The sequence below is a fragment of the Capra hircus genome, chromosome 15, assembly GCF_001704415.2.
Source record: "Capra hircus breed San Clemente chromosome 15, ASM170441v1, whole genome shotgun sequence".
In the NCBI taxonomy this organism is placed as follows: domain Eukaryota; kingdom Metazoa; phylum Chordata; class Mammalia; order Artiodactyla; family Bovidae; genus Capra; species Capra hircus.
In genome coordinates this window covers 48,073,584-48,100,894 of record NC_030822.1, presented here as the reverse complement: position 1 = coordinate 48,100,894, position 27,311 = coordinate 48,073,584, and the positions used below count along the sequence as shown (strand labels likewise).

Here is a 27,311-nt window from a genome sequence, read left to right as displayed (position 1 = left end):
GTGTGATATCATTCAGGTGAGAACACAGACTCTTGGATCCCTGTGTATTTGGGTAGATAAGGAAGGGAAACGGGGAGATGATGCATATAATTCTAGACTATTAAATGTAGTTTGCATTCTCTGGGCTTGTATCCAGTGATTTTGAGTTCAAGAATGGATGCAGGCTGGGAGAGCAGGTAGAAGCCGGAATGTGTATAGCAGACACAGTGAAGCAAAACCAAAGCAAGCCATGTTCAGAGACACTTTATTGACATGAACAAGGAGTTTACTGAAAAACACCACCAACAGGCATTAGGTTGTTGAAATCTTGAGTGGTCAGGAAGAACATTTCTAGAGTTCAGGGAGAGATTGGCTATGGAAAATGAAGAAAAAGCCACGCAAAGCTGATAACGTGGTAACAAGTTCCATTAGGTCCACGGCTGCACAAGTTTGCTGATGGTGTTTGATGCTGCTTCACAAACCTACAAGCACTCATCCTTCAGCGCCTCCCTCCCTGTCACACACGCTGCCCGTCAGCCGCATCTCTTGCAAGCGGGGGAGAAAAGAATAGTAGCAGCTTTGAGGCTTAGCTGGGCTATGATAGGGGTTAAGTCTGATCTACAATTCAGACTTGCTTCAAGTGCACATCTACTGGGTCCTACCGCAGACTCAAGGAAAGGGAGGGGCCGCTAGACATGAATCATCTACCACGGTGGAGTTCTGGAGATTGGGAAAGGCCTGAGTGATGATTTAAAAAAATAACAGCACAGGGCACACTCGGGCTGTCTTGATCCTTGATGCAGAGTGGGTGCTGAAATGCAGAATGAATGGATGATGGGCATAATGATGCCCCAGGTACTATACTATCTGGATACGTTTGAGGTAACTAGGAGGATTCACAGGGTTAGGGGTTTTTCATTTACAAAAGGAGGGGCAAAGACGGTGCTTTTTTATTTTTCCTTTCCACTTAACTTGGGAAGGGGTGTGTTAGTCGCTCAGTAATGTCTGACTCTGCGACCCCATGGTCTGTCAATGGAATTCTAGGCAAGAATACTGGAGTGGGTTCCCATTCTGTTGTCCAGGGGATCTTCCCAACCCAGGGATTGAACTGCGGTCTCCTGCATTGCAGGCAGATTCTTCACCATCTGAGCTACCAGGGAAGCCCAAGGTCCCCAAAGGAAGGGGAACCAAGATATATTCTGAAACGTACCTAGCTCCTTGCTTCTTCCTGCCAAGATATAGTTATATGATCTTTCCTCTCTGATTTTTGTCACATTCTGAGATGGGTGTATTTTCCTTTTTGATGTAGTAATTTGGGGGGAAGAAAAGGAGCTATCTCTTCTGTTAACCATTCTTAGCTCCATAACGTATTTCCAGCCTATTCCTGCTTTGAAAAATTCCAACTAACATTTCTAGTTTGGCCTCCAAGGAGAAACCAGAAACTCAGAGAATCAGAAATCTGGGTGTGTGTGTGTTTGGAGAGGTGGTGACACTGAAGGATAATGCTTTTAAATGGACTGAAGATAAAGGCTGATATGGGAACAGACTTTCAAGGTTCTTTCCACACAGGAGCTGGGGCTGTGAGGCAAGGCTGAGCTGTTGGTAAAAGTCAGTAGGGCAAGGTGCTTACAGGGCCAACCGAGTTGAGCAGTGAAGTTCACTGGCTGTTAAGGAAAGGGAAAACCACACCAAGCCTAACTGGCCGTGAGTGAACTGTATTAAGGATTAGTCATTGGAAATATCCAGCACCAATACAACAGATGGGGTTCCTAGAGTGGTGATAGCCCTTGAGAACATTTCTAAGCCCTTTAATAAGAACAGCATGCCGGGTAAAACTTCCAGAGCAGCGCACATTTATCTGAGTCTTTTGTAGGGATATGTGGTGAAACAGGAAGTGGGTGAGGATTTGAAGTAGGCTGGTGATCACAGTATCTTGTGGATATATAGTCATGATCAAGTCTCCCAGGAAGGAGTTTAATTGCAACTCAGAAGAAAGAATGGGGTACAAACCAACAAAAAGGGGAAAAGCAAAATGAGATAGCCTGTGAAAACATGTTTCTAGCATGGCTCAAGAAACCAAGTGGTAGAGGAGTGCTTGAGTGGAACTAGGGATGAGAGATGTTTAATATCTTAGGATGTGCAGGAGAGGCAAAGATTAGGTGGAAGTAAAGAGATGAGAGGAAAGGACGAAGCTGTGGTCTCTGTGGAAAGAGGGTTGGGCAGGGATTCTAGTTCTCCAGGTTCATTCATTCTCTAGGTTCTAGTTCATTACCACCTGTATGAACTTATGGTTTGGTAAAGCTTGTCAGCCTCAGGCAGCCCATTCCTTCATTTGTTAATGTACTTGCAGTATCCACCTCACAGAGCTAGTTATGGAGGAGAAATAAGATAACAAATTAAAATGCTTGGTAAATCATATAACCTAATAAAGTATTAAAGACGAGAAGAGTTGAGAAATTAGGAGAAGATTACTTGCAAGGATAAATAAGAAAAAAAGAGGTACCATTCAACTTCATTAAAATTCACTCAGGGAATAGCTGAGTTGGGCTTTTGAAAAGGGAAAAAAAAAGGCAAACGTGCACTCTAGCTCACAGGTTAGATGCATGGTCAAAAGGAGCTTCTATGCACCAGCCACATGTCTAGAAAACCTCACAGTAATCCAGGCCTATTTTCCTCACTATAGAGTAAGGAAAATCTATACTCTGTCTCCTATTTCAGAGGGATTGCGTGGGAAATTACCAACGAGAAGGGCCTTGAATTTATGGAACGTGTTTTCTTCAATAAATCCAACACTCAAATATGTGAACAAAGACTTATTTCAGGCGCTCTTCCCTGGGATGGCAGAGATGAACTGAGTTTCTCAGGTGAGACCCAAGGCCAAGGGAGCAGGATCTTCCCCCCAGAAGTTCCCTCTGATCTGGGGGATATGTTGTTCTTCAGATCCAAGTCATTTCATCTTCTTACCACCCATCCCGAAGCATCCTTCCCCCTCCCATCACAGAGTGCTGAAGGACATCACATGTAACCAGTCATTCAAAGTGAAACGAGATATTGGCTAAGATTTCTGCAGTGTTCAACTGCTCTCCTAACACCTGGGGAAAAAAAAAAAAAAAAAAAAACCCTGGACATTATGAATTCCCAGGTTAGCCCCCCTCCTATCACCTCAGTCATTTGCCATCATCCATCTCAGACTAAAAACACATTTCTTAGTTCAATACCATTCCCAGACCACTGTCCTGGAAGATGTCTCAGATTCACAAATCTTTTCACTAAAGGAATTCAAGTCCACTTCACGTCCTTCTCTCTGCCTTTCTGGCCAGTTTCTAGTTACCTGAATCAGACTTCACCTCAGCCAGGTAATCCACCCAGTTCTGTGCTTAAGAAAGAGACAGGGCCATGGCCAAATTCAATTTCAAAGTCTTTTCATAAAATTATCCCATCTCGGGAAGCATAAAGTGGGCAGTGCCTTGGGCTTATATCTGCTTCAATTTATCCTTTAAGGTCTCTTAGAGCTGAGTCTTGTCTGAGTCTTGGGTGCCTCTTATAAAATGCCTGATAATACTGATCCACAGACATTTTGAGAAGAACTTTGAGATTTCACTCCCAGTGCCCACTACCACCCAGGCATCTCAGTTGGTGTGCTCACCTGGGAAGATACACGCACATTATCCCCCAGGAGGGTCATGAACACACTGTATGACCTCCCAAGTCTCCTTCAAGAAATCTCACTTCATGACACTCTTGCTTTAACCCAAATCATCACTCCCGCTTCCTTCCAAGAAGACATTCATTCATTTGCAGCAATGGGAGAGAAAGCCGGCTCTAGCCAGAGGGAGCCGATGCACGTGTCCACCTCCAGCACATGTTCTAAGTTGAATGGAGCACAGGGGAGGGGTCCAGTTGGCATGAGAGCCACTTGCTTGAAAGTGAGGGCAGGCTGAGATTGAGTCATGTAGAAATGTTGGCTCCTCAGTTCTGGCAAAGTCTTGAGGTGTGTAGAGGTCTGATGGAGTTAACAAGGCAGAGGTGAAAGTTCAGAGGTGAGTGGATGTATGAAGAATGAACTGAAAGGATGGATGCACGAAGGGAAGTGATGTGGTCCCTGGGGCATCCTCCTGATGCAGTTGACATCACTGGACCTGGGACAGCCAGCCCTTCAGTGTTCAGGCCACCTACCAGTGATAAAACAGCTCACTGAGGATTGCCAGCCCAGTCTATCCCAGCCAAAGGCCTTGACCTAATCCACGATCCTTACATAGGAGGGAGAAGGGGAATTACTTTCTGTCACTGTGTATAAGGAACTCAAGTTGCCCCCAACACAGAAGCCAAAGCAATTCACCTTTTGAAGGACTTGAATCTCACACAGAGCTTTATGACTTGGGCATCAACTTTGAGATGGACCTAAGGATGGGGACTCTATGTAGAGTAGAAATCTAAGGGACCAAATCTCAAGTCACCTTGGTTTGTGCGTAACAAGGTCACTTGCACACCTGCCTCCTTATCTACCTGCCCCTCCTTTCCCTGTACGTCACCGCAAGTTGACCCCTTCTATTCCTCCACTGGGACTGCAGAGTTCTCTTTGTTCTCCGATGGGATGGCCAGGTAGTCAGACCTATTGGAGGAGAGACAGGGAAGAAAATCAGTGCATTTTGTATTCAGAGGTGGGAACACAGGAAAAGGGAAGGAGCGAGGGCCTAGGAACAAGAATGCCTCTAGAACAGGAGGTCTCTGCATCTCCTTCTGGCCGTGTTACCCAAGAGAAAAGAAGAATGGCCCTTTCAGCAGACTAGAATAAAGAGTTTTGGTTTTTTCCTTCCATAAGCAACGCACGAGTCTTCTCATTTATCCACATTGCTCTCAAGACTTAGTACTGTTAGATTAAGCCAGCCAAACTGATGGATGGGAAACTATATTTTATAGATGTTTTCATTTTCCTGACTATTGGTGATGTTGAGCATCTTTTTCATAAGCTTATAAGCAATGTGGGTGTGTACTTCTGTGATATGACTGTTCATTTGCTTTCCCAGGTTTTCTTCTGAAATATTTATCTTTTTTCTTGATGGTTTCATGTCCTAAAAATATCTTCTCCCAGTCTGTTGATTGTCTTTACTTACAGTGTAATAAAAATTATCATTTTTCCCCTCTCTGATTTGTGTCTTTTGTATTTTAAGAAATTCTATCTTCTAAGGTAATAAAGATATTTTCTTACATCCCCTATGGGCTTCCCAGGTGGCACTAGTGGTAAAGAACCCACCTGCCAACGCAGGAGGCATAAGAGATGTAAGTTTGATCCTTGGGTGGGGAAGACCCCTGGAGGAGGGCTTGGCAACCCACTGCACTTGCCTGGAAAATCCCAGACAGAGGAGCCTGGCAGGCTATAGTCCACGGGGTCGCAAAGAGCCAGACATGACTGAAGCAACATAGCATGCACGCACTCGTATTCCCTAATAGAATTTTATAGTTTTACATTTTATCTTGTCTTGAAATCCTCTCACAACTTATTTTTGTTTAGTCTGTTTTATTTTCTATATGGATAAAGAATTGTCCGTATACCATTTACTGGACAGTTCATTCTCCTTCAGTTTTTAAAAAATATTTATTTATTTGGCTGCACCAGGTCTTATTTGTGGCATGTAGGATATAGTCCCCTGACTAAGGATAGAACCCAGGCCCCCTGCATTGGGAGCCTGGAGTCTTAGCCACTGGACCACCAAGGAAGTTCCAATGGGGTTTTATTATTATTATTATATAGGCATTAACCTTTTGGGGGCTCTCTGCCTTTTCTGTTTGTCCCTGTCCTATGTCTGTGAGTTCAGCTCTATAACTAACCTTTGCATCTGATAGGCAAAGTCCTATTCTTTCCCAAAACTTTCTTTTTGAAATAGGCAAACTATAGTCCATGAGCTAATAATGGTTGTTACTTGTTTAAAGGGTTGCACACAAACAAAATGGAAGAACAGTAGGTGAAGAGACCCTCTGTAGCCTGCAAAGCCTGAAATAGTTACTACCTGGCCATCCTCTGGCTTAAAACTAGTTTTAGCCTTTGGGCCTGTGTCTGACTTTTAAGATCAGCTTATCATTGAACAATCCAGTGGGTATTGTGACTGGACTTTTACTGCGTTTGCAGATTAATCTGGGAGAGAACTGCTTGTTCCTTTTTCTTGGCAACTGATTCTGATCTTACGCTTTGGTTCCTCCTCTTATTGTTTTAATTCTTTCAAACAAACTTATTTTCTGTATTTTACCAGATCCTTCTTATGTCTGAAGTTCCTGGGATTTAATCCTGCCATTTGTTATTTCTCTTGCTCGAGCGGAATTGTTTCCTGCTGTGTCTTAGAGTTTGGGATCAGATTGTAGAATCAGATTCAGCAGTGCTTTATCAGAAGAGCACTATGAAGCCTCAGCTGAAAGTGGGTCCCTTCAGGATAGTTTTTCATTTGTTTTTACACAGTTATCACTGTCTGGGGACTAATTTTTTTTACTGACTTTCTCAGCTTAGAGGCTCCTGGATCATGTGGGCAGTATAAATTTAAATCCCAAACACTGTGGGCGCAGGATCGTGGTTATCAATTCTCAAGAATCTTTTATGATTGTACTTGGAGTCAGGCCAAGTAGATATGTTTCCTTGGCTTTTCCTGGGCTGGTACACTGATTATTTTGTGATCAATACTTTGCACGAGTCGTAACCCTCTGAGGATCCTAGCTCTTCTGGTGACCTCAGTTCCAACTCTGTTTCTTATGCCAGCCCAACTATGGGCACCTTATGTCCAAGGGTGGCCACTTCCTGTCCAAGTGTGGGACTTCCTGTCCAGGTGTGGCCACTTACTCTGCTCAAGCACTAAAATCTGATCAGCTAGGTCACCAGGAATGACAGCCTCCCCAGCATATCATTTCTTCCCATCTTTATATCTTGGTCAATGGTAATTTTTTACTTTCCCGAGATGACAGATATCATGAAAAAAGGTACTTTATCTTATCAAGCATTTCCAGGTGACAGCAGCCTAGATTTTGATTATCACCTCAGCTATGTACATCTGTGAGGGCTATTTTCTCTTGTTCCTCTCTGCAAATAACAGGCCAGCGTGGCCCCTCAGATCCCGTCATTTGTTCCACATACTGGAGCCTTGGTGAAAATGGCCAGGGCACCCTCTGAACACTGAAGTGGTAGAGCCCTTCTCTGGATGTTCAGTCACTGCCAAGCTCCAGGGGGAAGAACATGTTTGGAGCTCCTTAGCTAATAAAAGGCAGTGCCCAGGTAGCCTGATGAGCTCTGTGGTTTACAGCAAACAGCTGAATGTGATGGGAAGAGCATGGACATTAGACAGGCTTCGGTTCAAATTCCAGCCTCTCCTCTCCACCTCATGCTGAGGTGCAGCCTCAGCGAACCACTTAGGCTCTGTGAGCTGCTTCAGCATCTAAAAAATGGTCATAAAATACAGTGTTATGGGGTTGTGGTGGCAACTGATGGGCTTTACCTGGTGGCTAAGAATGAAAGGCGTGAAGTCAAACTTTGCTTTGCTTCTTACAATGGTCTGGGGCAAATGGTCTTGGGCTCAACTTTCACATCTGTAAAATGGGTATATGCCTGCTGCCTACCTTAAAGGTTGTTGTGAGGGAAAGTGGAGGACTGTGTAAATCGCTCACCACCTCACCCGTGAGAGCAAGCACTCTGAAGGTGCAGGCTATCCCTATTTTGGCATCTTTGGACTTACGCATTTTCTTGGGCTGCCTCTTCGGCCTTCGAGACCTTCCTGTAGCAATATATCATCTCAATGAGCAGCCACAGAGTGAGGAAGACCAGGAGGATGTACATCATGATTTCTGAGACCACAGAGGTGAAGTCCTCTCCAGCTGCAAGGGGGAGAATGAGACTCAGAATGCACAGTCCAACAAACCCAGAGCTGTCACTGAGCTTCGAGATGTATGAGGCCTATTTTTAGGTGAGTCTGAAATATGCAATGGTCTAAAGGAACTTGAGGAGTTATCAAAGAGCTTTAATATCCTCCAGCTCTGGTGTCTGTCAGCTTTCTCACTAACTTTCTTCAGATGCTCTGGAGGGAGACATGGGGGAGAAGGGTGGCTTGGGGAAGAAGTCGTAGAGCAGTGGAAGGAACCCTGGAGCCAGATGAGATACACCGCACAGCTGAGCCCCCATTTTCCTACTTCTTGCTGTGTGAATAGTCACTTCCCTGATTTAAGACTCAGCTTCTCAATTTGTAAAGTAAGGATAAGAATTCACACCATACATCATCTAATGTATTTAAGAATATCTGTAAGATGTAAGGGTTTCCCTAGTGGCTCAGTGGTAAAGAATACGCCTGCCAATGCAGGAGACACGGGTTCGATCCCTGTTCCAGGAGGATCCCACATGCCTCAGAGCAACTAAACCCGTGTTGCACAAGTATTGAGCCTGCGCTCTAGAGCCCGGGAGCTGCAAATGCTGAGCCCATGTGCCACAGCTGCTGAAGCCCGCGTACCCTGAAGCCTGTGCTCCGCAGCAAGAAAAGCCACTGCAAAGAGAAGGCTGTGCACTGCAGCTAGAGAGCAGCCCCCGCTCGCCACAACTAGAGAAAAGCCCGGAGCAACAAAGACCCAGCACAGCCAAAAGTAAGTCAATAAATAAAATTTTAAAAATAGTACCTTGGGTGATGTAAAAGTCTGCACAGGTGTGAGGCACATGTCCTAGGTCTACAGACTCTGTCCTCTGAACTTGGGGTGGCAGAGCATCATGTCCTGAGACACAGGGTATCAGAAAACGGGGACAAGGCCAGTGCCGCTAACCCACCCAGTCTCCTGGGCAAGCTCTCTGCAAGTCTGGATTAGAAACAAGGACGGCCCCCGCTCAGCTTCCTTTCAGGTCATCCCAAACCCAAACAGAAATGAGGACTGGAGAATTCTGTGTATGAACCAGGCTGTCCCCAGAGTTCTACTTCCGGAACGCTGGTTTGTTTTTTAATGTTTGTTTATTTACATGGCTGTGCTGGGTCTTAGTTGCAACACGTGAGCTCTTCAGTCTTCATCGCAGCATGTGGGATCTTGTTCTCTGACTCGGGATCAGACCCTGGGCCCCCTGCATTGGAAGTGTGGAGTCTTAGCCACTGGACCACCACGAAGTCCTCAGAACACGGATCTGATTCTACTGTATCCCTGACTCGATTAACGCTCAATGGGCGGGCGCTCAAGGCCACTCACCGTGAAGGCTTTCTTGCCTCACTTCCATTCTCTTGGCCAGAAAAACCTCTCTACTCATACACACTGTGGTCTTCTGGAATCTGTGAACATTTCTTTTTCCTCTTCCTAGATTGCACCTCGCACCCCACTGCTACCTCTGTGCCAACACTGTCTCCTGCTTTTCAGTCTCCCACAGATTCCTCTAGGCTCCACAGAAGCCACCACCTCTGTGAAGCCTTCCTCAACTTCTCATGCAGAATTATCACTCACATCCTTCTCCAGGCACTTTTCTATCCATTATAATACTTCCCAAGTTGTTTTGTGATGTATTTATCACCCTTCTGTACTGACTGTGTGCTTTTTAAGACTATATTTATTTCTGAATTGTCAGCCTGTTCTCTAATCCTGGAATAATTGAATTATTCAAAAGTATCTGTTGAATGAAAGAATATAAATAAATATTGATCTTCCATGTTTCCTAACCCAAAAAATGACAATTAAAACATGATTGGGGATTCCCTGGTGGTCCAGTGGTTAGGACTCAGCCTTTTCAATGCCATAGCCTGGCATTCAATCCCTGATCAGGGAACTAAGATCCCACAATTGTGAGCCACAGCCAAAAAAATTTTTTTTTAATTAAAAAATAAATGAAACATGATACATGCCAAATGTCCTGATACGTATTCCTTCCTAGTGAGAAGGAAGGCTGCACTCAGACCTCCCTTTGCTAGCTCTCAGCAGCAAATTACATTCACGGTCCTTGGTTATTCACAGGACCCAAGTCACCCCCAAGGCTTAGCTCATTAAAAGCACAGCATAGCCGCAGCCATGACCTTCAGCTCAGAGAAGCAGTCCAAGTGTTACAGGAGCACCCAGGTTTTCTAACTGGAGCTGGAGGCACAGGAGAATGCCATACACATTAAATGTCCTCTCATGGGCTGGCTACAGCCTGATTTGCAGTGTGCTCGACTCAAAGCACTCGATCTCTCCCTCTCTCGGCTGCACTGGGTCTTCCTTGCTGCAAATGGGCTTTCTCTAGTTGCGGCAAGCCAGGGCTACTCTTAATGAAAGTGAAAGAGGAGAGTGAAAAAATTGGCTTAAAACTCAGCATTCAGAAAACTAAGATCATAGCATCTGGTCCTATTGTTTCATGGCAAATAGATGGGGAAACAATAGAAAGAGTGAGAGACTTTATTTTGGGGGCCCCCGAAATCACTAAAGATGGTGACTACAGCCATGAAATTAAAAGATGCTTGCTCCTTGGAAGAAAAGTTATGACCAACCTAGACAGCATATTAAAAAGCAGACACATTACTTTGCCAACAAAGGTCCATCTAGTCAAAGCTATGGTTTTTCCAGTAGTCATGTATGGATGTGAGAGTTGGACTATAAAGAAAGCTGAGTGCTGAAGAATTGATGCTTTTGAACTGAGGTATTGGAGAAGAGTCTTGAGAGTCCCTGGGACTGCAAGGAGATCCAACCAGTCAGTCCTAAAGGAAATCAGCCCTGAATACTCATTGGAAGGACTGATGCTGAAACTGAAACTCCAATACTTTGGCCACCTGATGCGAAGAACTGACTCATTAGAAAAGACCCTGATGCTGGGAAAGATTGAAGGCGGGAGGAGAAGGGGACGACAGAGGAGGAGATGGTTGGATGGCATCACTGACTCGATGGACATGAGTTTGAGTAAGCTCTGGGAGTTGGTGATGGACAGGGAAGCCCGGCGTGCTGCAGTCCATGTGGTCACAAAGAGTCGGACACAGCTGAGCGACTGAACTGAACTGCACTGAGGCCTACTCTTCAGTTGCAGTGCATAGGCCTCTTGTTGTGCTGGTTTCTCTTGCATAGCATGGGCTCTAGGGTGCGCAGGCTTCAAGAGTTGAAGCACTTGGACTCAGTAGTTGTGGCTCGAGGGTTCTACAGCGTGGGCTCGGTAGTTGTTGGTGCACAGGCTTAGTTGCTCCTCGGCATATGGCAACTTCCCAGTCCAAGGATGGAACCTGTGTTCCCTGCATTGGCAAGCAGATTCTTTACCACTGGACCACTGGGGAAGTCCCCTATCTCTGTTTAAGTGCAGAAATCAGGGCCTTCCCTGGTGGTCCAGTGGTGAAGAATCTGCCTTCTAAGGCAGAGGATGCAGGTTTGGATCCTGGTCAGGAAACTAAGGTCCCACATTTTGTGCAGCCTCTGGGTCTGTGTAAAAAATAAATATTTTTTTAAAATGCAGTAGCCAGCAGTTGTACTGTAGGAAGCTGTCCTTAGTAGCTTCATTAGCCTTTAGGTGAAGAGAAAAATTTCTGTCTTAGAGCCGGGAGGTGAGCGTCAGTCCAGCTTGAGCAGAGAGAAGGGAGAGGGTCTGGGACCACAGGGGTGGAGCAGACATGGGGGTGTATCATGGTGGAGGGGGGCAGCTAGAGAGCATTGAATATCTGGGGGTGGGCTGCAGGGGGCTGCCAAGAGGCCTCAGGGGGTGGGGAGGAAAGCAAAAGTGGCAGAGAGTGGGATGGTGCTGTGGGGAAAAGACTTAGTGGAAATAGAGCAAATAGAGGCAAAGACCTGGACTGCAGTCCTGCTTCTGGCGCTAAGGTGCTTCATGTGTGGGCAAGCCTTCCTCTTCAGAGTTCTGTCCCCCAGACACAGGATGGGGGACCAGAGCTGCACCCTCCAATCACCAGGGGAGTCATTCCAACTCACATACGCCAGACGGCACCCCAACCAGCTGAACTCACGCCGCAGGAATGGTGCAGAGCCATTTACACCAAAGGAAGCTCCCTGGGGGATTTCAATGCTGGTTCTTTGGTTAGAACCCCTAGATTGAAAGAAAGCCAAGCCTCCTTCCAGCCCTAAGAGAGCCCGAGGGGCTCGGTGGCTCTGATAACAAACTTACTCTCCTTCTGTTCCTACCCAAAGCTGGCTCTGGTGCCTGGCAGGCAGACAGGCTTCACTTCGCCACACTTTCCACTGGCTGCACCACTCTGGAGGCAAAACCTTTGAGAGCAGGAGGTAGAGACAGAGGCAGCTTCCAAGCGTCTGGCAGTCACCAGCCGACAGTCCCGATAGTGAACAGTAGAGGGCGCCAGGCTCCCTCCCCCCAGGGAGCACAAGTGTGTACACAGAGGAGGATCCCTTAGGGAGGTCTCAGCCCAAGCCCTTCCATGCACACAGAAGAGATGGGCTTGCAGAGGGGAAGTGGTTCATCAAGTCTGAGCCAAGCGCCCTGAGCATCCCTGTGCACCATCAGGATTGACCTACCTTCCATTTTAGTCTAGTCTAAATCATGACTAAATCATGACACCGCTCACTCTTGCTGTTCACTCTCTTGTGTCATGAATTTTATCACCATACCATGATACGTTTGTGGCCTGGAAGTCAGGATTCCTGGCATCCTTTTCTAGGAGGAGCCTGGCTTTAATGTGCCCTCTCCTACCTCTCCTGCCTCACAGCTTTTGTCTGTTCACCATCCTGCATCTTGGGGCAGCCAAAGTGCTGAGAACGTGCTGGAAATAGATGGTCTAGGAACAGCTAGGTACAATGGCATCACCATTTTGCCTGGGTGAGAAAACAGAGAGGGAAATGCATATACCACTTTGCTGACACCTGAAGGAAAATTTGCAAGGGGCGAGGAGCCATGGTGCCCCAAACACGAGTCTATTAAAAGCAGAACAAGAACAGTTCTAAGTTCACCTTAAAGGTTCTGGACTTAATCGCAACAAACATTTGAGTTAGAATGATGAAAGGACTTCCCAGCCTAACAAGACACCACCTGGGGGAAATCTGAAAAAATGTAAAGACTAGATAGCTAAACATCTTTCCCCTTCTCCCAGCTGAACATGAAGTCATGTAATGAGAGACACCACGCATGGAGGAGGGGGTGCTCATATGATTACTGTGGAGGGAGACAGATGACAAAGACTGGCATGGTTTGGAGCACTGGTTCTCAAAGTGTGGTCCCCAGCAGCATCAGTATCTCCTGACAATCTGTTAGTCATGTAAATTCTCAGGCTCTGTGTATGGAATCAGAAAGGTTGGGTTTAAGAAGTCTTGCAGGGAAATCTGAGGCTGGCTGAAGTTTGAGCACCACCGGTTTAATGATCCGTATGGATCACAGACAGGAAGGTAGATGACCTCTAGGGATCCTCAGGAGATTTCTCTGAGCCCATGGAATCAGAGATTCAACACAGGCCAGAGAAGACGGAGCTGACTTGGCAGTTTCAGGCTTCGCAGAGGCTGTCCTGTTTCTCTGAGGGTGCGAGGCCACGGACCAGGTAAAGATTCCTGCGTTATCATCCCAAGCCTTTCTGCTTTGAGGAAAGGCACAGTGGCAAGCTCTCGGGCAGCTTGCCGGAAGCTGGCCATTCCAGGAAGACAAGCCAGCAGTGGCAATTTTAGATCTCAACACTCCAAATACATGGGAGTTTGCATTCTTCAAGGGGCTCATTTGTGTGGAGACCCACTGTCTTCCCTCCCCTGAGAGAGCCTGTGCCCCAGCCTTACCCTCCTCAGTAACACGGAGGGGGATCAGCCGAGTAGTCTTCACGAAGGGGCGATGTGCCTCGAACTCAAACTCCCGGGACACGTTGCAGGTGTAGAGGCCGGAGTCGTTCAGGGTGACGTTGAGCACAGTGATGGACACGTCCTGCAAGTCTTTGCTCCCGTTCCACTGCAGGCGCCCCTGGAAGGGGCTCTCCACCTCCTGGTGGCCGTTCCGATACTCGTAGATCTGTACATGGAGAAACAGTGGGGGAGGGCCATGAGAGAAGACAGGGAGAGGTGAGGACAGGGCAGAGAAGAGGACTAGATGGTGCGTGGACAGGCGGAAGGGGATGATGTTACCAGGAGCTCCCCAAATGTAGGAGTGGGGTGGAGGCTCAGAGCGGGGCAGGGAAGAGAGCCAAGGCAGGGCAGACAAAGGCACAGGGGGTCAGGGCACGTGGATGTGGAAGGAAGGGGCGGGCAGGAAAAGGGGGTGGAAAGAAAGAGAACGGAGGAAGATGAGTGACGCATAAAGGAGACTGAGAGAAAGGAAGGACTGGAAGGACATGGGAGAGAGGAACAAGAGAGAAAGATGTGCCGTGGGGGCCACCAGCGAGAGGTGGAGGCAGAGGCAGCTTCGTTTGTCATGAACGGTCTGAGCGCTCCAGCCTCCAAATGTGGCTCTCAGAGTTGATCACCACTGAGGGGACATGGGCAGTCGTGGCCAGGCCACAAGAAGGGGTCCCAGGCTGCTCGAGTGGCCCAGATGAGTAGAGAGATGCCAGTAATGTGCATGCATCAGCTCCTCCACTCTGGGTGGAGTTAGATCTCATCTCTACGTTTCTTTCCTCCAACACTTCCACCTTCTGACATACCTATTTTTTCCCCTCTACAGCTGTGCAGTTCATCTAATCTCTACTGGCCACACATGGCTACTTACATTAAAATTCAAATTACTAGGAGTTAAATAAAATGTGAAATTCTGCTTTTTCAGTTGCACTAGCCCCGTGTCAACTGTTCAGTGCCACCTGTACCTGGCGGCTTCTGAGTTGGACAGCATGAATGTGGAATGTTTTCATCCTCACAGAAATTTCTATTACCATTACTCTGTATTTCCAGCACAATTGTTAAAGCTTCTTTTCCTCCATCTGAGCCATCTTTTCACTTTGGGCAGGCCTGGAAGCAGAGCAGGTGGCTGGCATATAACCAGGCCTGAGGCTCATGGGAACCTCTCCACCTGGTTAAGATGTCCAGGTTCCTGTAACACTAGCTCCTGGACACTAGCTTTGGTCAAGGTCAGCCCTGAGCTGGGTACTGGGAAAGCTACTGTCCCAGGCCTGGCACCTGATTGGAACAAAGCCACTTCAGAATGACATGTCCAGCCTAGAATTAGAAATGAGCCCAGCTTTAGGAGAGCTAAAGACAAGAGCAAGCAAAATTCAATTTCATCCTAATGTTGTCTCCATTAGGTCTTTGTGGAGAAAAAACCTGCCTCCAGGAAGATGAGGCAGTACAGTAAAAAGGGCTTTGTATCTGCTCTCAGACAACCTGTTTGGTACCTAAGCTCTCTTTACTAACCAGACTTCTTGGATTAGTTGCCCCTTGTGTGCACGTGTATTGGGCTTTCTGGGTGGCTCAGCAGTAAGAATCCACCAGCCAATGCAGGAGACACGTGAGACTTGGGTTCAGTCCCTGGACTGGAAAGATCCCCTGGAGGAGGAAATGGCAACCCACTCCAGGATTCTTGCCTGGAGAATCCCATGGATAGAGAAGCCTGTCGGGCTACAGTCCGTAGGACCCCAAAGAGTTGGACTGAGCACGCATGCACATGTGTGTTGTGCTTGTGTGTGTTCTTAATCAAACACTAATATAGTGTTTCCTCTATCAGAACTATTTTAAACATGCTAAAAATTATAGCTCATGGGACTTCCTTGGTGGTCCAGTAGTTAAGACTCAGCACTTTCACTGCACAGGGCATGATTTTGACCTCTGGTCAGGGAATTAAGGGGCTTCCCTTGTGGCTCAGCTGATAAAGAATCCACCTGCAATGTGGGAGACCTGGGTTCAGTCCCTGGGTTGGGAAGATCCCCTGGAGAAGGGAAAAGCTACCCACTCCAGTAATCTAGCCTGGGGAATTCAATGGACTGTATAGTCCATGGGGTTACAAAGAGTTGGATATGACTGAGCAACTTTCGCTTTCAGCGAATTAAGATCCCACATGCCACATGATACAGCCAAAACTGAAATAAATAAAAATTATAGCTCAAGAGTCCGGGTAACAAGTCTATGAAGTAGCTATAGTTTATATCCCCATTTTAGAGATGAGGAAAGTGAGGTACAGAGAGGGTAAGCAATTTGTCCAAGGACAAAAGTTAATAAGCTGTGGAGTTAAGAACCAATCCCACGCAGCCTGGCCCCAGAGAGAATGAAAGTGAGAATAACTTTCATTTCCAAGTTGGTACTCAGATTATATAACCACCATTTTGGCACTGGCACCAACCAATCAGACTAACATTGGTCATGGCTGATCCCTCAGTTCCCAGATCACAAGGAGGTCAGAGGTTCCTCGTGGGAAGGATGGTGGTGAAGCCACTAGGGAGGTTTAGCACAAGTAACCACTACAGTCCACGGGGTCGCTAAGAGTCGGGCTCGACTGAGCGACTTCACTTTCACTTTTCACTTTCATGCATTGGAGAAGGAAATGGCAACCCACTCCAGTGTTCTTGCCTGGAGAAGCCCAGGGATGGGGGAGCCTGGTGGGCTGCCATCTATGGGGTCGCACAGAGTCAGACACGACTGAAGCGACTTAGCAGCAGCAGCAGCAGCAACCACTACAGGATGCCTCAAACAAATGACCCACTGATGTACATGTACTGGTTGAGCGTCAGCCTTGGTCACCCCTGACATTCTTACTTCAGGGGTGAGATGAAGAGATGGTGAGACTTAAATGAGTTAAACGCATGTCATTCCATTTAATAACACTTAGCGTTATTTTAATTTTTAAAATAAATTTGGTTTTGGCTGTGCTGGGTCTTCGCTGCTCCACAGGGGCTTTCTCTAGTTCCATCACGTGGGGGCTTCTCTTCTGTGCGGAGGACAGGCTTCTCACTGCAGTGGCGTCTCTTGTTGTAGAGCTCAGGCTCTAGGGCTCTAGGGCTTCGGTAGATGTGGGACACGGGCTGAGTTGCCCCGCAGCATGTGGGGTTTTCCCAGACCAGGGATTGGCAGGTGGATTCTTAACCACTAGACCACCAGGGAGGTCCTTCAGTTTTTCTACTAATTTAATCCATCCAGTAGGATGGTGCAGAGATTAAATGAAAACACCGGCCTAGTGGGGTGACTGATGCACAGTGGGCTCTAAATACTATTTATGTCTTTTCCCCCCTTATTCTGTTTATAACCAGGAATGCTCGGAGCTGGCCGGGTGCCCTCCCTTTCCCAGAGGTTGGGCTACACTGAGGCTGTCAGTTATCTGCAGAGGAGCTGTCTCTCTTTGGAGAGAAAGAGCCAGTGTTTGTCAGATCGTCATTCCCCCAGACTGTCGGGAGCCAGGTGCAAAATGGCAGAGGCCAGCAAAGCAAAGGCCAGAGTCAGCAGTCAGACATACAAGGAAATCTTTACCGCCCTCGGGCCTGTAGAACCATTCCACCACCGTGGTGGCCTCCACCTCCTCCCTCTTCATGCAGGAGATGCAGCGCAGCTTCATGGGGTTGCCCTGAACCGCCTCGGTCTCCGAGGGCACTTCCACACACACGGGGAAGCAGACGCCGACTGGAGAGAGGCCAGGAGACAGGGAGGGGCCAGGAGGTGCGGGGCAGAGGGAAGGGAGAGCAAGAAGGGAGGGAGGAGAGACAGAGAAGGAAGAACCATGAGACACACGGGAAAATAGCATGCACATGTAAGTAGCCCCCCAAGTCCCCACTCTCCCGGCCAGCAGGGGTGAGCTGGCGTTGTTGCGAGCGGCACATATCTGGCCCTGCCCTCAAAGACTCAGCATCTAGGTGCAAACAGGGTACCTCTGCATCCACCCATTGACGGCATGCACTCCTTCACTGAACCAGCGTCCACTGAAATCTACCCTATGACAGGCCTGATGCTGAGATTCAAAGTTGCACAAAACACTCACCATGCCCCAAAGGCATTTATAGTCTAGCAGGGAACGCATACTCTTAAGTGTCATGAAACCAGACCGTGGTGACTGACATACTAGTAATGTGCTCTGTTCCCAGAGGAGGGGCAGTTATTCCTGGCTGAGCTAGGGAGAGAGGAACACAAGGATGGTGAGACTTGAGGCAAGAAAGGGAGATCGGACCCATGCTGTGGGGACCTCTATATGTACTGCACAAGGAGGGGGGCATATGTTTCAAGGCCATGGAGAGATGTAAGCATATCTGTGTTTTATGGGAAATGTAGGTAATTCTGAGGCATGGTGGAGGGCAGAGCAGCAAGGAGGATGATGTGAGCTGACCGTGGGACTGGGGCGATGCTTCATGCAGAAGAGGAGAGACACAGGTAAAAATCGGGAGGGGAAAACTAACATAACATTGTAAAGCAATTACACTCCAATAAAAAAGCAAACAACAACAAAATCTCACACCACACACAAAAATATAGAAAGGAATTACATGAAAAAAGGCATGCATAAAATTAGAAGAGAGGAGAATCCCAGGGACGGGGGAGCCTGGTGGGCTGCTGTCTATGGGGTCGCACAGTCGGACACGACTGAAGCGACTTAGCAGCAGCAGCAGCAGTAACAAACATGTTCAAATTTCTTAAAGGAAGAGAATTTTAAAATGTAAGTTATTTCTATACCAAAAAACACACAAAACAAAATAGAAAAATAAATGCAGAGTGGTAGAAGCGAAAAACATTGTTGAGGGGGGTCAGACTGGAGGGCACCTCGCATGCCACCCAGAGGTCTGGACTTATAGTTCCTGCCCCCTAGAAACTTGTGGCCCATTGAAGAGGGTAAGTACATCAGACTGAAAATTCAGAATGAATCGAAAGTGGGATGTGATTGCCAACAAAGCAAGGGCAAATGTGGGCTGTGTTAACAGATGTAGCTGTAGAACAAAGGAGGAACAGTTCCTCTGTGCTGCTCAGAACAAATCTGGACTGTGAGGATCAGTTCTGGGTGTCACAGTGTACAAAAGGAAGTCTGCATGTGCAGGGGAAGGCAAAACGGAGAGGGTCTGGGGCGAAGTCTGGTAAGAACACAGCGGGGTGGCCGGGAGTGCTTAGCCTGGACACTGACACATCTGTCTTCAAATATTTGAAGGAAGAGAAAATAAATTTCTGTGGAAGAGAAAATAGATTCTGACCAGCTCCAAAAATCACATGATAAGACTCGCTCAATTAAAAACATTCCCCCCCCACCCCGGGTGCTGAAGCTGTTAACAAATGCAAGTGAGAGGAGCATCTAGGATTCTTATATTAGGACTTCTAACCCCTCTTGAGGCCACCTTCTCATTAATGATAAAAACAGAGCCCTTAAAAATGAAACAATACACACTGTCATTTAAAAACTTGGTCCACTGTGAATGGGCAGTCTTTTCTTCTACAGGCAGATAGTTCTTTCTAAAAGTAGAGGAAAGCTGTATTCAGAGCTTAAAATGAGACTGACCAACTAATCAAGAGTGAAAAATGAAATGTCTGACTTAGAAGGGAACAAATTTAATTTTTAGACATAGAGTTTAAAAACTAGAGGCACTATGATAAAGTTTAGCATATTGAGATAAAATGAATTTCATTGGCTTGGTTTTAGAACTCTCAGCAAGCTGGAACTGCTCTTATTGGGCAGTCTGCACGAGGCTCTCCTGCTCTGGCGTATTCGTTGTTGTTCAGTTGCTCAATCGTGTCTGACTGCAACCCCATGGACTGCAGCACTCCAGGATCCCCTGTCCCTCACTGTCTCCTGGAATTGCTTAAATTCACCTCATTTCAAATTCATTTCACACATTTCTGCATATGGGTCATCACTTTAATGGGGGGAGGGTCCTTATCCAGAGAGAACTGATCAGAAACATTTTCAGAATGTGATGCATTTGAAATCTTGAGGATAGGCCTGTTTTATTTTGTTTTTCTTTTTTTTAAGAAAGCATGGTCTATGCAAAAGTTTGTGAGTGGACAGAAGTGTAGAGAATATGCATTGAAAACCCCATGTAGCAGGGAGTCTTGAGGCACATGTATATTTAATGAGATGTGGTAATGATGAATTAGTTCAATGAAGATGACTTCAGAGGAAAATAGGAAAATGTTCCAAGTAATGTATAGTTACGCTTATAGAGGCAGGAGGAAGATGGCACTGGGTAACTGAAGGCTTGGGTTTGATGGGCTGTTTTTGCCTTTTTGGCTGCACCGAGTGGCTTGTGGGATCTTAGTTCCCCAACCAGAGATGGACCACAGGTCCCTACAGTGAAAGCACCAAGTCCTAACCACTAGACTGCTAGGGAAATCCCAGTTTGATAGACGGTTTAATCTCTATGAGACTCAGTTTATTCATCAACAAAATGCTGGAAATAAGACCTAATAAATTTGTCTATGGGATGATTTCTACAAACATGTTTGGTACAAAGGATCATTAGAGACAGCCTCACTGAGACGATGACACGGAGCAGGCACCAAATGAGAGACAGGAGGGAGCAAGCTATATGAACATCTGTGTGAAAGCTACAGAGGAGAAAGCAACTCGAGAGTCCTAGGACGGGAGAGTGCTGGCAAAAGCAAAGAGCACAAGAAACCACAGGGACCAGGAACTTCCCTGGGGGCTAGTGACTAAGAATCTGCTTTCCAGTGCCAGGAATACAGGTTCAATCCCTGGTCTGGCGACTAACATCCCACATGCCTCAGGTTTGTGCTGCAGCTAAGACTGGATACGGCCAAAAATAAATAAGATTTTGGGGGGTTGTGCTGGGTCTTCGTTGCTGCGTGTAGCACTTGTGGTGAGCGGGGTCTGCTCTTCCTTGTGGTGTTTGGGCTTCTCATTGCGGTGGTTTCTCTTCTTGTGGAACACAGGCTGTAAGCACATGGACGTCAGTAGTTGTGGTCCATGGGCCTAGTTGCTCTGAGGCACGTGGGATCCTCCCAGACCAGGGATTGAACCTGTGTTACCCGCATTGGGGGCAGGCGGATTCCTATCCACCATACCCCCAGGGAAGTCCCAAGATATTTTAAAAAATAATAATAAAGTGCAGGGAACAAAACAAGACTAGAAGGAGACAAGGTAGAAGAAATAAACCAGGACCGGATCGTGGCTGCCCTTGTGGACCATGACTAGGACTTTGGCTTCTGCTTTGAATGACAAGGGAGCACTGGAGGGTTCTGAGTGGAAGAGCGGCACGACATGATCTGACTGCTCTGTTGAGAATAAACTGAAGAGGTGAGGAAGGACAGGGTGGACGCAAACAGAATAGTTAAAAGGCTGGTACAGGGATCAGACTGAGAGATGGTTCAATGATTCTGCTTGGATGAAGATAGCAATAGAGCTGCTGGGCTTGAAAATGTAGTTTGCTGGACTAACATCCTTGAATAGGTGTGAGGTGATGTACTCCAGTGAGCAAGTGGATGAGTTGGCCTTAACTATAAACACAGTTGGTTCATTTATAGTAAAAGGGGGGAAAGCAGAATATATGTAGTCAGGATGGTCAGCAGGGCATAGAAGCCTCTCTTTTGTTCTGAGATGCCCCTGAGTAAGGCAATCATCAGAGAGTAAGCCCCACTGATCACCTTCTCTTTGCCAAAGTCCAGTCTGAAGTCCTAAGAAAGAACTCTGCTCATGAGGTCAATTAAATTCATGAGGTCCCAGATAAGACATTGAAAAATGGCCACAAAATCCACTCATCCTTATTCGCTTGCCCTTTGCAACATGACTTGCTTCTTGGAAAAGACCTTGATGCTGGGAAAGATTGAGGGCAAGAGGAGAAGAGGGTGACAGAGGATGAGATGGTTGGATGGCATCATCAACTCAATGGACATGAGTTTGAGCAAACTCTGGGAGACAGTGAAGGACAAGGAAGTCTGGCGTGCTGCAGTTTATGTGGTCGCAGAGTTGGACACAACTTAGTGACTGAACAACAACTCCTTCCATCCAGAGGTAAAGTCTATTTCTCCATCCTGTGAGTCTCCAGTATACAACTTCCTCTCTTTTCATGAAATCCTCTAGATTTCTAGAAAAGACTGTACGTATGGTAGACATTCAACCCACACTGCTGCCTATAAATAAGAAACTTCTGGAATAACCTTGGCCAAATCATTTGACCTTTGATCTCCTCTTCTGTTTCCATTGTGATAATGTGGAAATATGAGAAGGAAAATAGATTGGTTATGATTACATTTAACTAAGGAATAGCATTAATCTATCTATATTAAGCAGTGGATCGTAATGTGTATGTAACCAGCTCCTCTAACCTTTCTCTTCTTTGGTTATCTGGTTATATTGCCCCTCTTGACTTTGCTCTACACTGCTTTCCTTTGTATTAAGAACATAAAAGCTTTGATTAGAAAGTAAAACTTTCCAGAAAGAGGTAAAAATGACATTATCTGTAGATATGAACACCCTGAAATGACTTGGTTTATCAGATCTAGCCAGTCACTTAGCAAAGCCTTGAGAGAATGCGATGCAAAATGGGTTGCTGGGGGAAAAGAGGAAAACATTCCCCGGCACAACAGACATCTGGGAAAGTAGACGTGGAGAGGAAGAGCTGAGAAGATACTAGGAGGTGACGAGTAAGGCCCTAGGCTTGGGAGAGGAGTGAAAGTGAAGTCACTCAGTCTGACTCTTTGCGACCCCATTTACTGTAGCCTACCAGGCTCCTCCGTCCATGGGATTTTCCAGGCAAGAATACTGGAGTGGGTTGCCATTTCTTTCTCGAGGAGATCTTCCCGACCCAGGGATTGAACCTGGGTCTCCCGCACTATAGGCAGATGCTTTACCATCTGAGCCACCAGGGAAGAGGAGTGGAAGGGTGGCTCCAAAGAGAAATGAAAGGACAGATGCCCACCTTGCAATCCTGTATAGATAGCAGCAGGTGTGACCACAAGAGCTACAACAAGCACTAGAAGACCAAACTCACGAGATAAGAGTTCTCTACAAGTCCTTTCTCCTTCCCTGCACTTATTTTCTTATCTCTAAACTGGAAACAACACTACTTTCCCTAACTAATACCACTGGATTGCTATGGGGACAAAATCTTCATTTGAAAACTGCTTTGTAAACTGTAAAGCACTAGGCAAGTGTGGATTTATTATTATTACTACTATTTACTTTAATGAAGGACATGTGGAATTTTGCTCAGTTCATGCAGAAAATAAAAGAATGGGAAAATTCCATTCACATTTGCATCATGTGACTAATCAGTTTGGGAAGGGTGAATGCATCTAAGCTAAGTGTTTTCCAATACTGGAATTACATGCAAATAAAATGAGATAGCATTTGTGAAGTGAGGCCTTCTCTCTAACATTTAATGGCAAAGTTTCCTGAACTATCTCTTTCTCTTTTTAGGTGTATGTGCCTTTTTAAAATTAATTTATTTTTTAAAATATATTTTTAATTGGGGGGAAATTGCTTTGCAATGTTGTTTTGGTTCCTGCCGTACAACAATGCAAATCAGCCATAATTATACATACATGTCCTCCCTCCCTAGCCTCACTCCCTTCCCCCATCCCATCCTTCCAGGTCATCACAGACAGCCAGACTAGGTTCCCCGTGCTACATAGTAACTTCTCACCAGCTATCTATTCTACACATGGCACTGTATATAGGTTGATGCTACTTTCTCCATTAGCCTCACCCTCTCCTTCCCCTACTGTGTCCACAGTCCTTTCTCTACATCTGAGTCTCCATTCCTTCCCTGCAAATAGGTTCATCAACACCATTTTTCTAGATTCCATATATATGCATTAATATATGATATTTGCTTTTCTCTTTCTGACTTATTTCACTCTGTTCAAGATTCAAGGTTCATCCACTTCACTGGAACTGACTCATATGTGTTCTTTTTATGGCTGAGTAATATTCCACTGTGTATATGTACCATATCTCCTTGACTCATTCATCTGTCGATGTACATTTAGGTTGCTTCCATGTCCTAGCTATTGTTAACAGCACTGCTATGAGCGCTGGGGTACATACGTCTTTTTCAAGTACAGTTTTCCCAGGGTATATGCCCACTAGAGGGATTGTTGGATCATATGGTAGTTTTATTCCTAGTTTTTTAAGGAATCTCCAAACTGTTCCTGGAGGAGAAAATGGCAACCCACTCCAGTATTCTTGCCTGGAACAGCCCATGGACAGAGGAGCCTGGCAGGCTACAGTCCATGGCGTTGCAAAGAGTCAGATACAACTGAGCGACTGACACACACACACATACTGTTCTCCATAGTGGCTGTATCAATCTACATGCCCACCAACAGTGCAAGAGGGTTCTCTTTTCTCCACATTCTCTCCAGCATTTGTTGTTTGTAGATTTTTTTGATGATGGCCATTCTGACTGGTGTGAGGTGCCTCTTTCCCTTTTGTAGCTTCTCAACTTGGTGAACCATGTTCAGAAGCTGAGGATGGACAAGGATAGGTGTAACACATATACTTCTTCCACAGGTTTTGTTTTTTTTTTTTTTTGGCAGGGGGATTGAGGGGTGGAGAGGAAGATCGGCACTCTGCCATTTTAGCAATATTCTGTAAATCATTTCCCTACCATTCAACTGTGCAGCTAAAAAGGATGTTAGATATATACCCCAACTTCCAGACTTACATATTTCCAAACACACATCTTTGAGGAACCAAATAGTCTCAGGTTATGACACGAAAAGCTAGTGGCAGAGCTAAGACTCTGACCCAGGCTTTGTAAGTCCTAGTTAAAACGTCCTAGACTATAGCATACTCTCCCCTCCACTAGAATTCAGGCAAAGACATTAAAAACTTAAACTAGGGTTTGGGAAGAAAGGCTTTGTAGAACATCACCCCAAGCTCCTCTACAACTTCACCCGTGATGGCTTTACTCGTGTTCTTTCTTGCGCAGACCGAAGAACCTCTCCTAAGCCTCATGTCCCTAGTCTTCACCTCCCCTGAGGAAATCTCAGCCTTTCGTCTTCAAGACAGGTGAGATCACTGGCAACCTATTATGTCTGCTTCATGTTCAGATCTGGTCTACTCTACTGGGAATGGATGGCGGTGAATCTGCCCTTGGGACTGGCATTACTCTCCCTCTTCGTCCTTCACAGCCTGTCTAATCAGGCATTTTGTTCAACAGGAAGCTTGGCTCTGCTTCTGGTCACATGCAAAATCCAGATAACACTGGCAGCCAGAGTTAGTCCTGGAGGCTTAATAAAGAGATAATAAGGTAAAGAGGCAATTCCCATCAGCATATCTGCCACTGCACTAGCAGAATGAGTTTCATGCCAATCATAGAGCATAATCCCACATACCTAGATTCAGTAAGGTAGGTGGGCATGCTCACATCTAATTATCTTGGTTATTGATTTTTAGCATGGAGGAAGGTAGCTAAGATGATGTCAAGCAATATAACAACTGGAGAGCATGTATATTTGACCTGAGGATCTAAGTTGGCAAGACTGAATGCCATAACTACACAACTACACAAACTACACACACACACTACTACATCCTCATCAATCCATTCAGATGCCCATGCTAACATGCTCCAACACAAGCTAGAACACACATTCAGACGCTGAGGCATATACATTAATACAGTAACCCATTCTCTCAGTCGCACATCCAGACATTATCATGTAGGCTCATTAGCTTCTGCCATACACATGCAGGCACCCCACTTCAAGCCCATCTCTAACACCACTCTGCTCAGCTTTACTGTTGCAAGTATAGGACTCCCTTATTTGGAGAGAGAAGGTCACCTCACTGCTTCACAATAGATAAACAAGAACCTATTAATCTTTGAGGGCAAAAAAATCCAGCTCCCCAAACACCAAAGCACCTTAGTACCCCATGTTCATGAAAAAGAAAAAAGATGCAATTCCCAGGTGCCTATTCATCTAATATATTACTGCAAATGGCTGAAGCCTGTTTTACTTATTAAAATTAAACAGTAGGATTAACAACTAAAGTATTTTCACTTCCAAAATGCACACATCCAGATTTTTTAATGTATAAAAATTAATTTGAAGAACTCATTGAGAAATGAAATGCAACTGCAACCAAGATTTTTTTTTATATATATAATGAACGTGACAGCATTCTCTTTTAGCAACAGGAAAGGGGAAAAAAATACTTTGTAATTAGCAGGAAACGGGAGGAAGGGTGGGAAAACCACCAAGGGAGGTTCGGGAATAAAGCATCAGAGAAATAGGGAGGCCTTTTGCCAATCTCAAAATCCTAGCTCTCATGGAATTCCTCTGGATCCCACGTCTGGCAGACATGTACAGAGGGAAGCCAACCAGGGCTCCTTGTTGTCACCAACGATATCAATGTGTTATTATTGTTAACATTATTACTGTTATCTGCACCTCGCATGGCAGGGTGCTGGTACTTACCCCACAAGATGAGCAGAAGGGAAGCCAGGGGAAACAATCTGTTGAAGGCAGGCATCTTTTTTTTCAGCGGGTGGCTTCCGGGGCTAAACAGAGATTCCCTGGGTCAACAACCGCCCCCTCTCAGAGACTTTCGAGGAAACCCTCTGGGACGAACTGGCCCAAGGAAGCGACTTTCTGACTGAAATAAAGGCCAAGCGCCGATGACTGGAGAGCCTCTGCGGGGTTTTGGAGCCAAGCGGGGGTTTCAGCTCCAAGCCACCCTAGCGGACCGCCCCAGTTGGAGGGAGCGGATAGGCAGCTCGGCGCGCTCTCCCCAGAGCCCGTTGCTGGGATCCGGATCAGCACCGCGGACAGTGCATTCCCCGCCCACCCCGGAACTTCCAGTCTCCTGTTTGCGCGTCGCTGAAAGCTTGGCTCGGAACCGAGCAGCCGGCAGGCTCTAGGCGGCTGGGCTGTCGAAGGGGTCCATGTTAATCCACCTCTCACCTCCTTACGAACAGTTACGCTCCAACCAGGATCCACCCAGACCCGGGAGCGCCGGCTTCATCCGCCCTGGCGGCTTCTCCAACTGGGCGTGCCCATACACCCGAAACCAACACGGAGCTGCCGTCTGAGCTACAAAATTCGTTCCACCTCGGTACCGTCCACACCCGCCCAGGCTCCCCGGGGAGATCCGGAGGGGCCAGGAAGGAGAAGGCGGAACCTTCTGTTTGGCCGGCGATCTCAGAGGTGGGGCGGCAGGGAAGGGGGATGGACCCCTTCCCGGGTGCTCGCCCACAAGATCGTGCAAGGGCCCCGACCCTGGGTGGCAGGTGACCAGCTGCCCTTCTCCAAGGCCCCCTAGACCGTGTGCGCTCACTCAGTCTTGACATGCGCAGGCGGCTCTCCACCCTCACTGCCACCACAGACCCACCCCCTCGTGCAACACTCCCCACCCCCAAACAGGCGTGCCCCTCCCAGGGCTGATCACGGCTGCCGAGCGCGGGGGAGGAGCTCGGAGCTGCGCAAACACCTCAGCCCCCGCGATTTCTCGCCGGCTGTCTCCGGGTTTCCCTTTCACATCTCCACATGTCTCCCCAGCAGGGGCACGCCTCCTCCCACCCATTCACACCCGCCAGGCAACCCCACTCCGGCTTCCTGCACAGACGTGTTAGCCTCCAGCTCCGGGAAGGGGAGGG

At 46.8% G+C, this 27,311-nt stretch overlaps 1 protein-coding gene across 3 annotated transcripts; it reads right to left on the bottom strand.

Annotated features, from left to right (window-relative positions):
* On the bottom strand, window positions 228–27,028 carry SCN3B (sodium voltage-gated channel beta subunit 3). Of its 3 annotated transcripts, none has more exons than XM_005689568.3 (6): window positions 26,134–27,028; window positions 17,234–17,397; window positions 13,648–13,873; window positions 7,692–7,830; window positions 4,486–4,591; window positions 228–4,151 (listed from the first exon to the last, which is right to left on the bottom strand). In XM_005689568.3, the coding sequence occupies exons 1-5, from the start codon at window positions 26,186–26,188 to the stop codon at window positions 4,528–4,530; spliced, it is 648 nt and encodes a 215-aa protein (XP_005689625.1). In that variant the 5' UTR covers window positions 26,189–27,028; the 3' UTR covers window positions 228–4,151; window positions 4,486–4,527. The 3 variants fall into 3 exon arrangements, with proteins under 3 accessions (XP_005689625.1, XP_005689624.1, XP_017915114.1); XM_005689567.3 differs by having other exon boundaries at window positions 228–4,591; window positions 26,134–26,216; window positions 26,620–27,028; XM_018059625.1 differs by having other exon boundaries at window positions 228–4,591.

Coding starts and splice junctions, on each gene's coding strand:
- SCN3B (XM_018059625.1), bottom strand. CDS start 26,188: ATGCCTGCCTTCAACAGATTGTTTCCCCTGGCTTCCCTTCTGCTCATC. Junction 13,874..17,233: donor AGGGCGGTAAAGATTTCCTT/GTATGTCTGACT, acceptor CTCCATGTACAG/ATCTACGAGTATCGGAACGG. Junction 7,831..13,647: donor CCTCCGTGTTACTGAGGAGG/GTAAGGCTGGGG, acceptor TCCCCCTTGCAG/CTGGAGAGGACTTCACCTCT.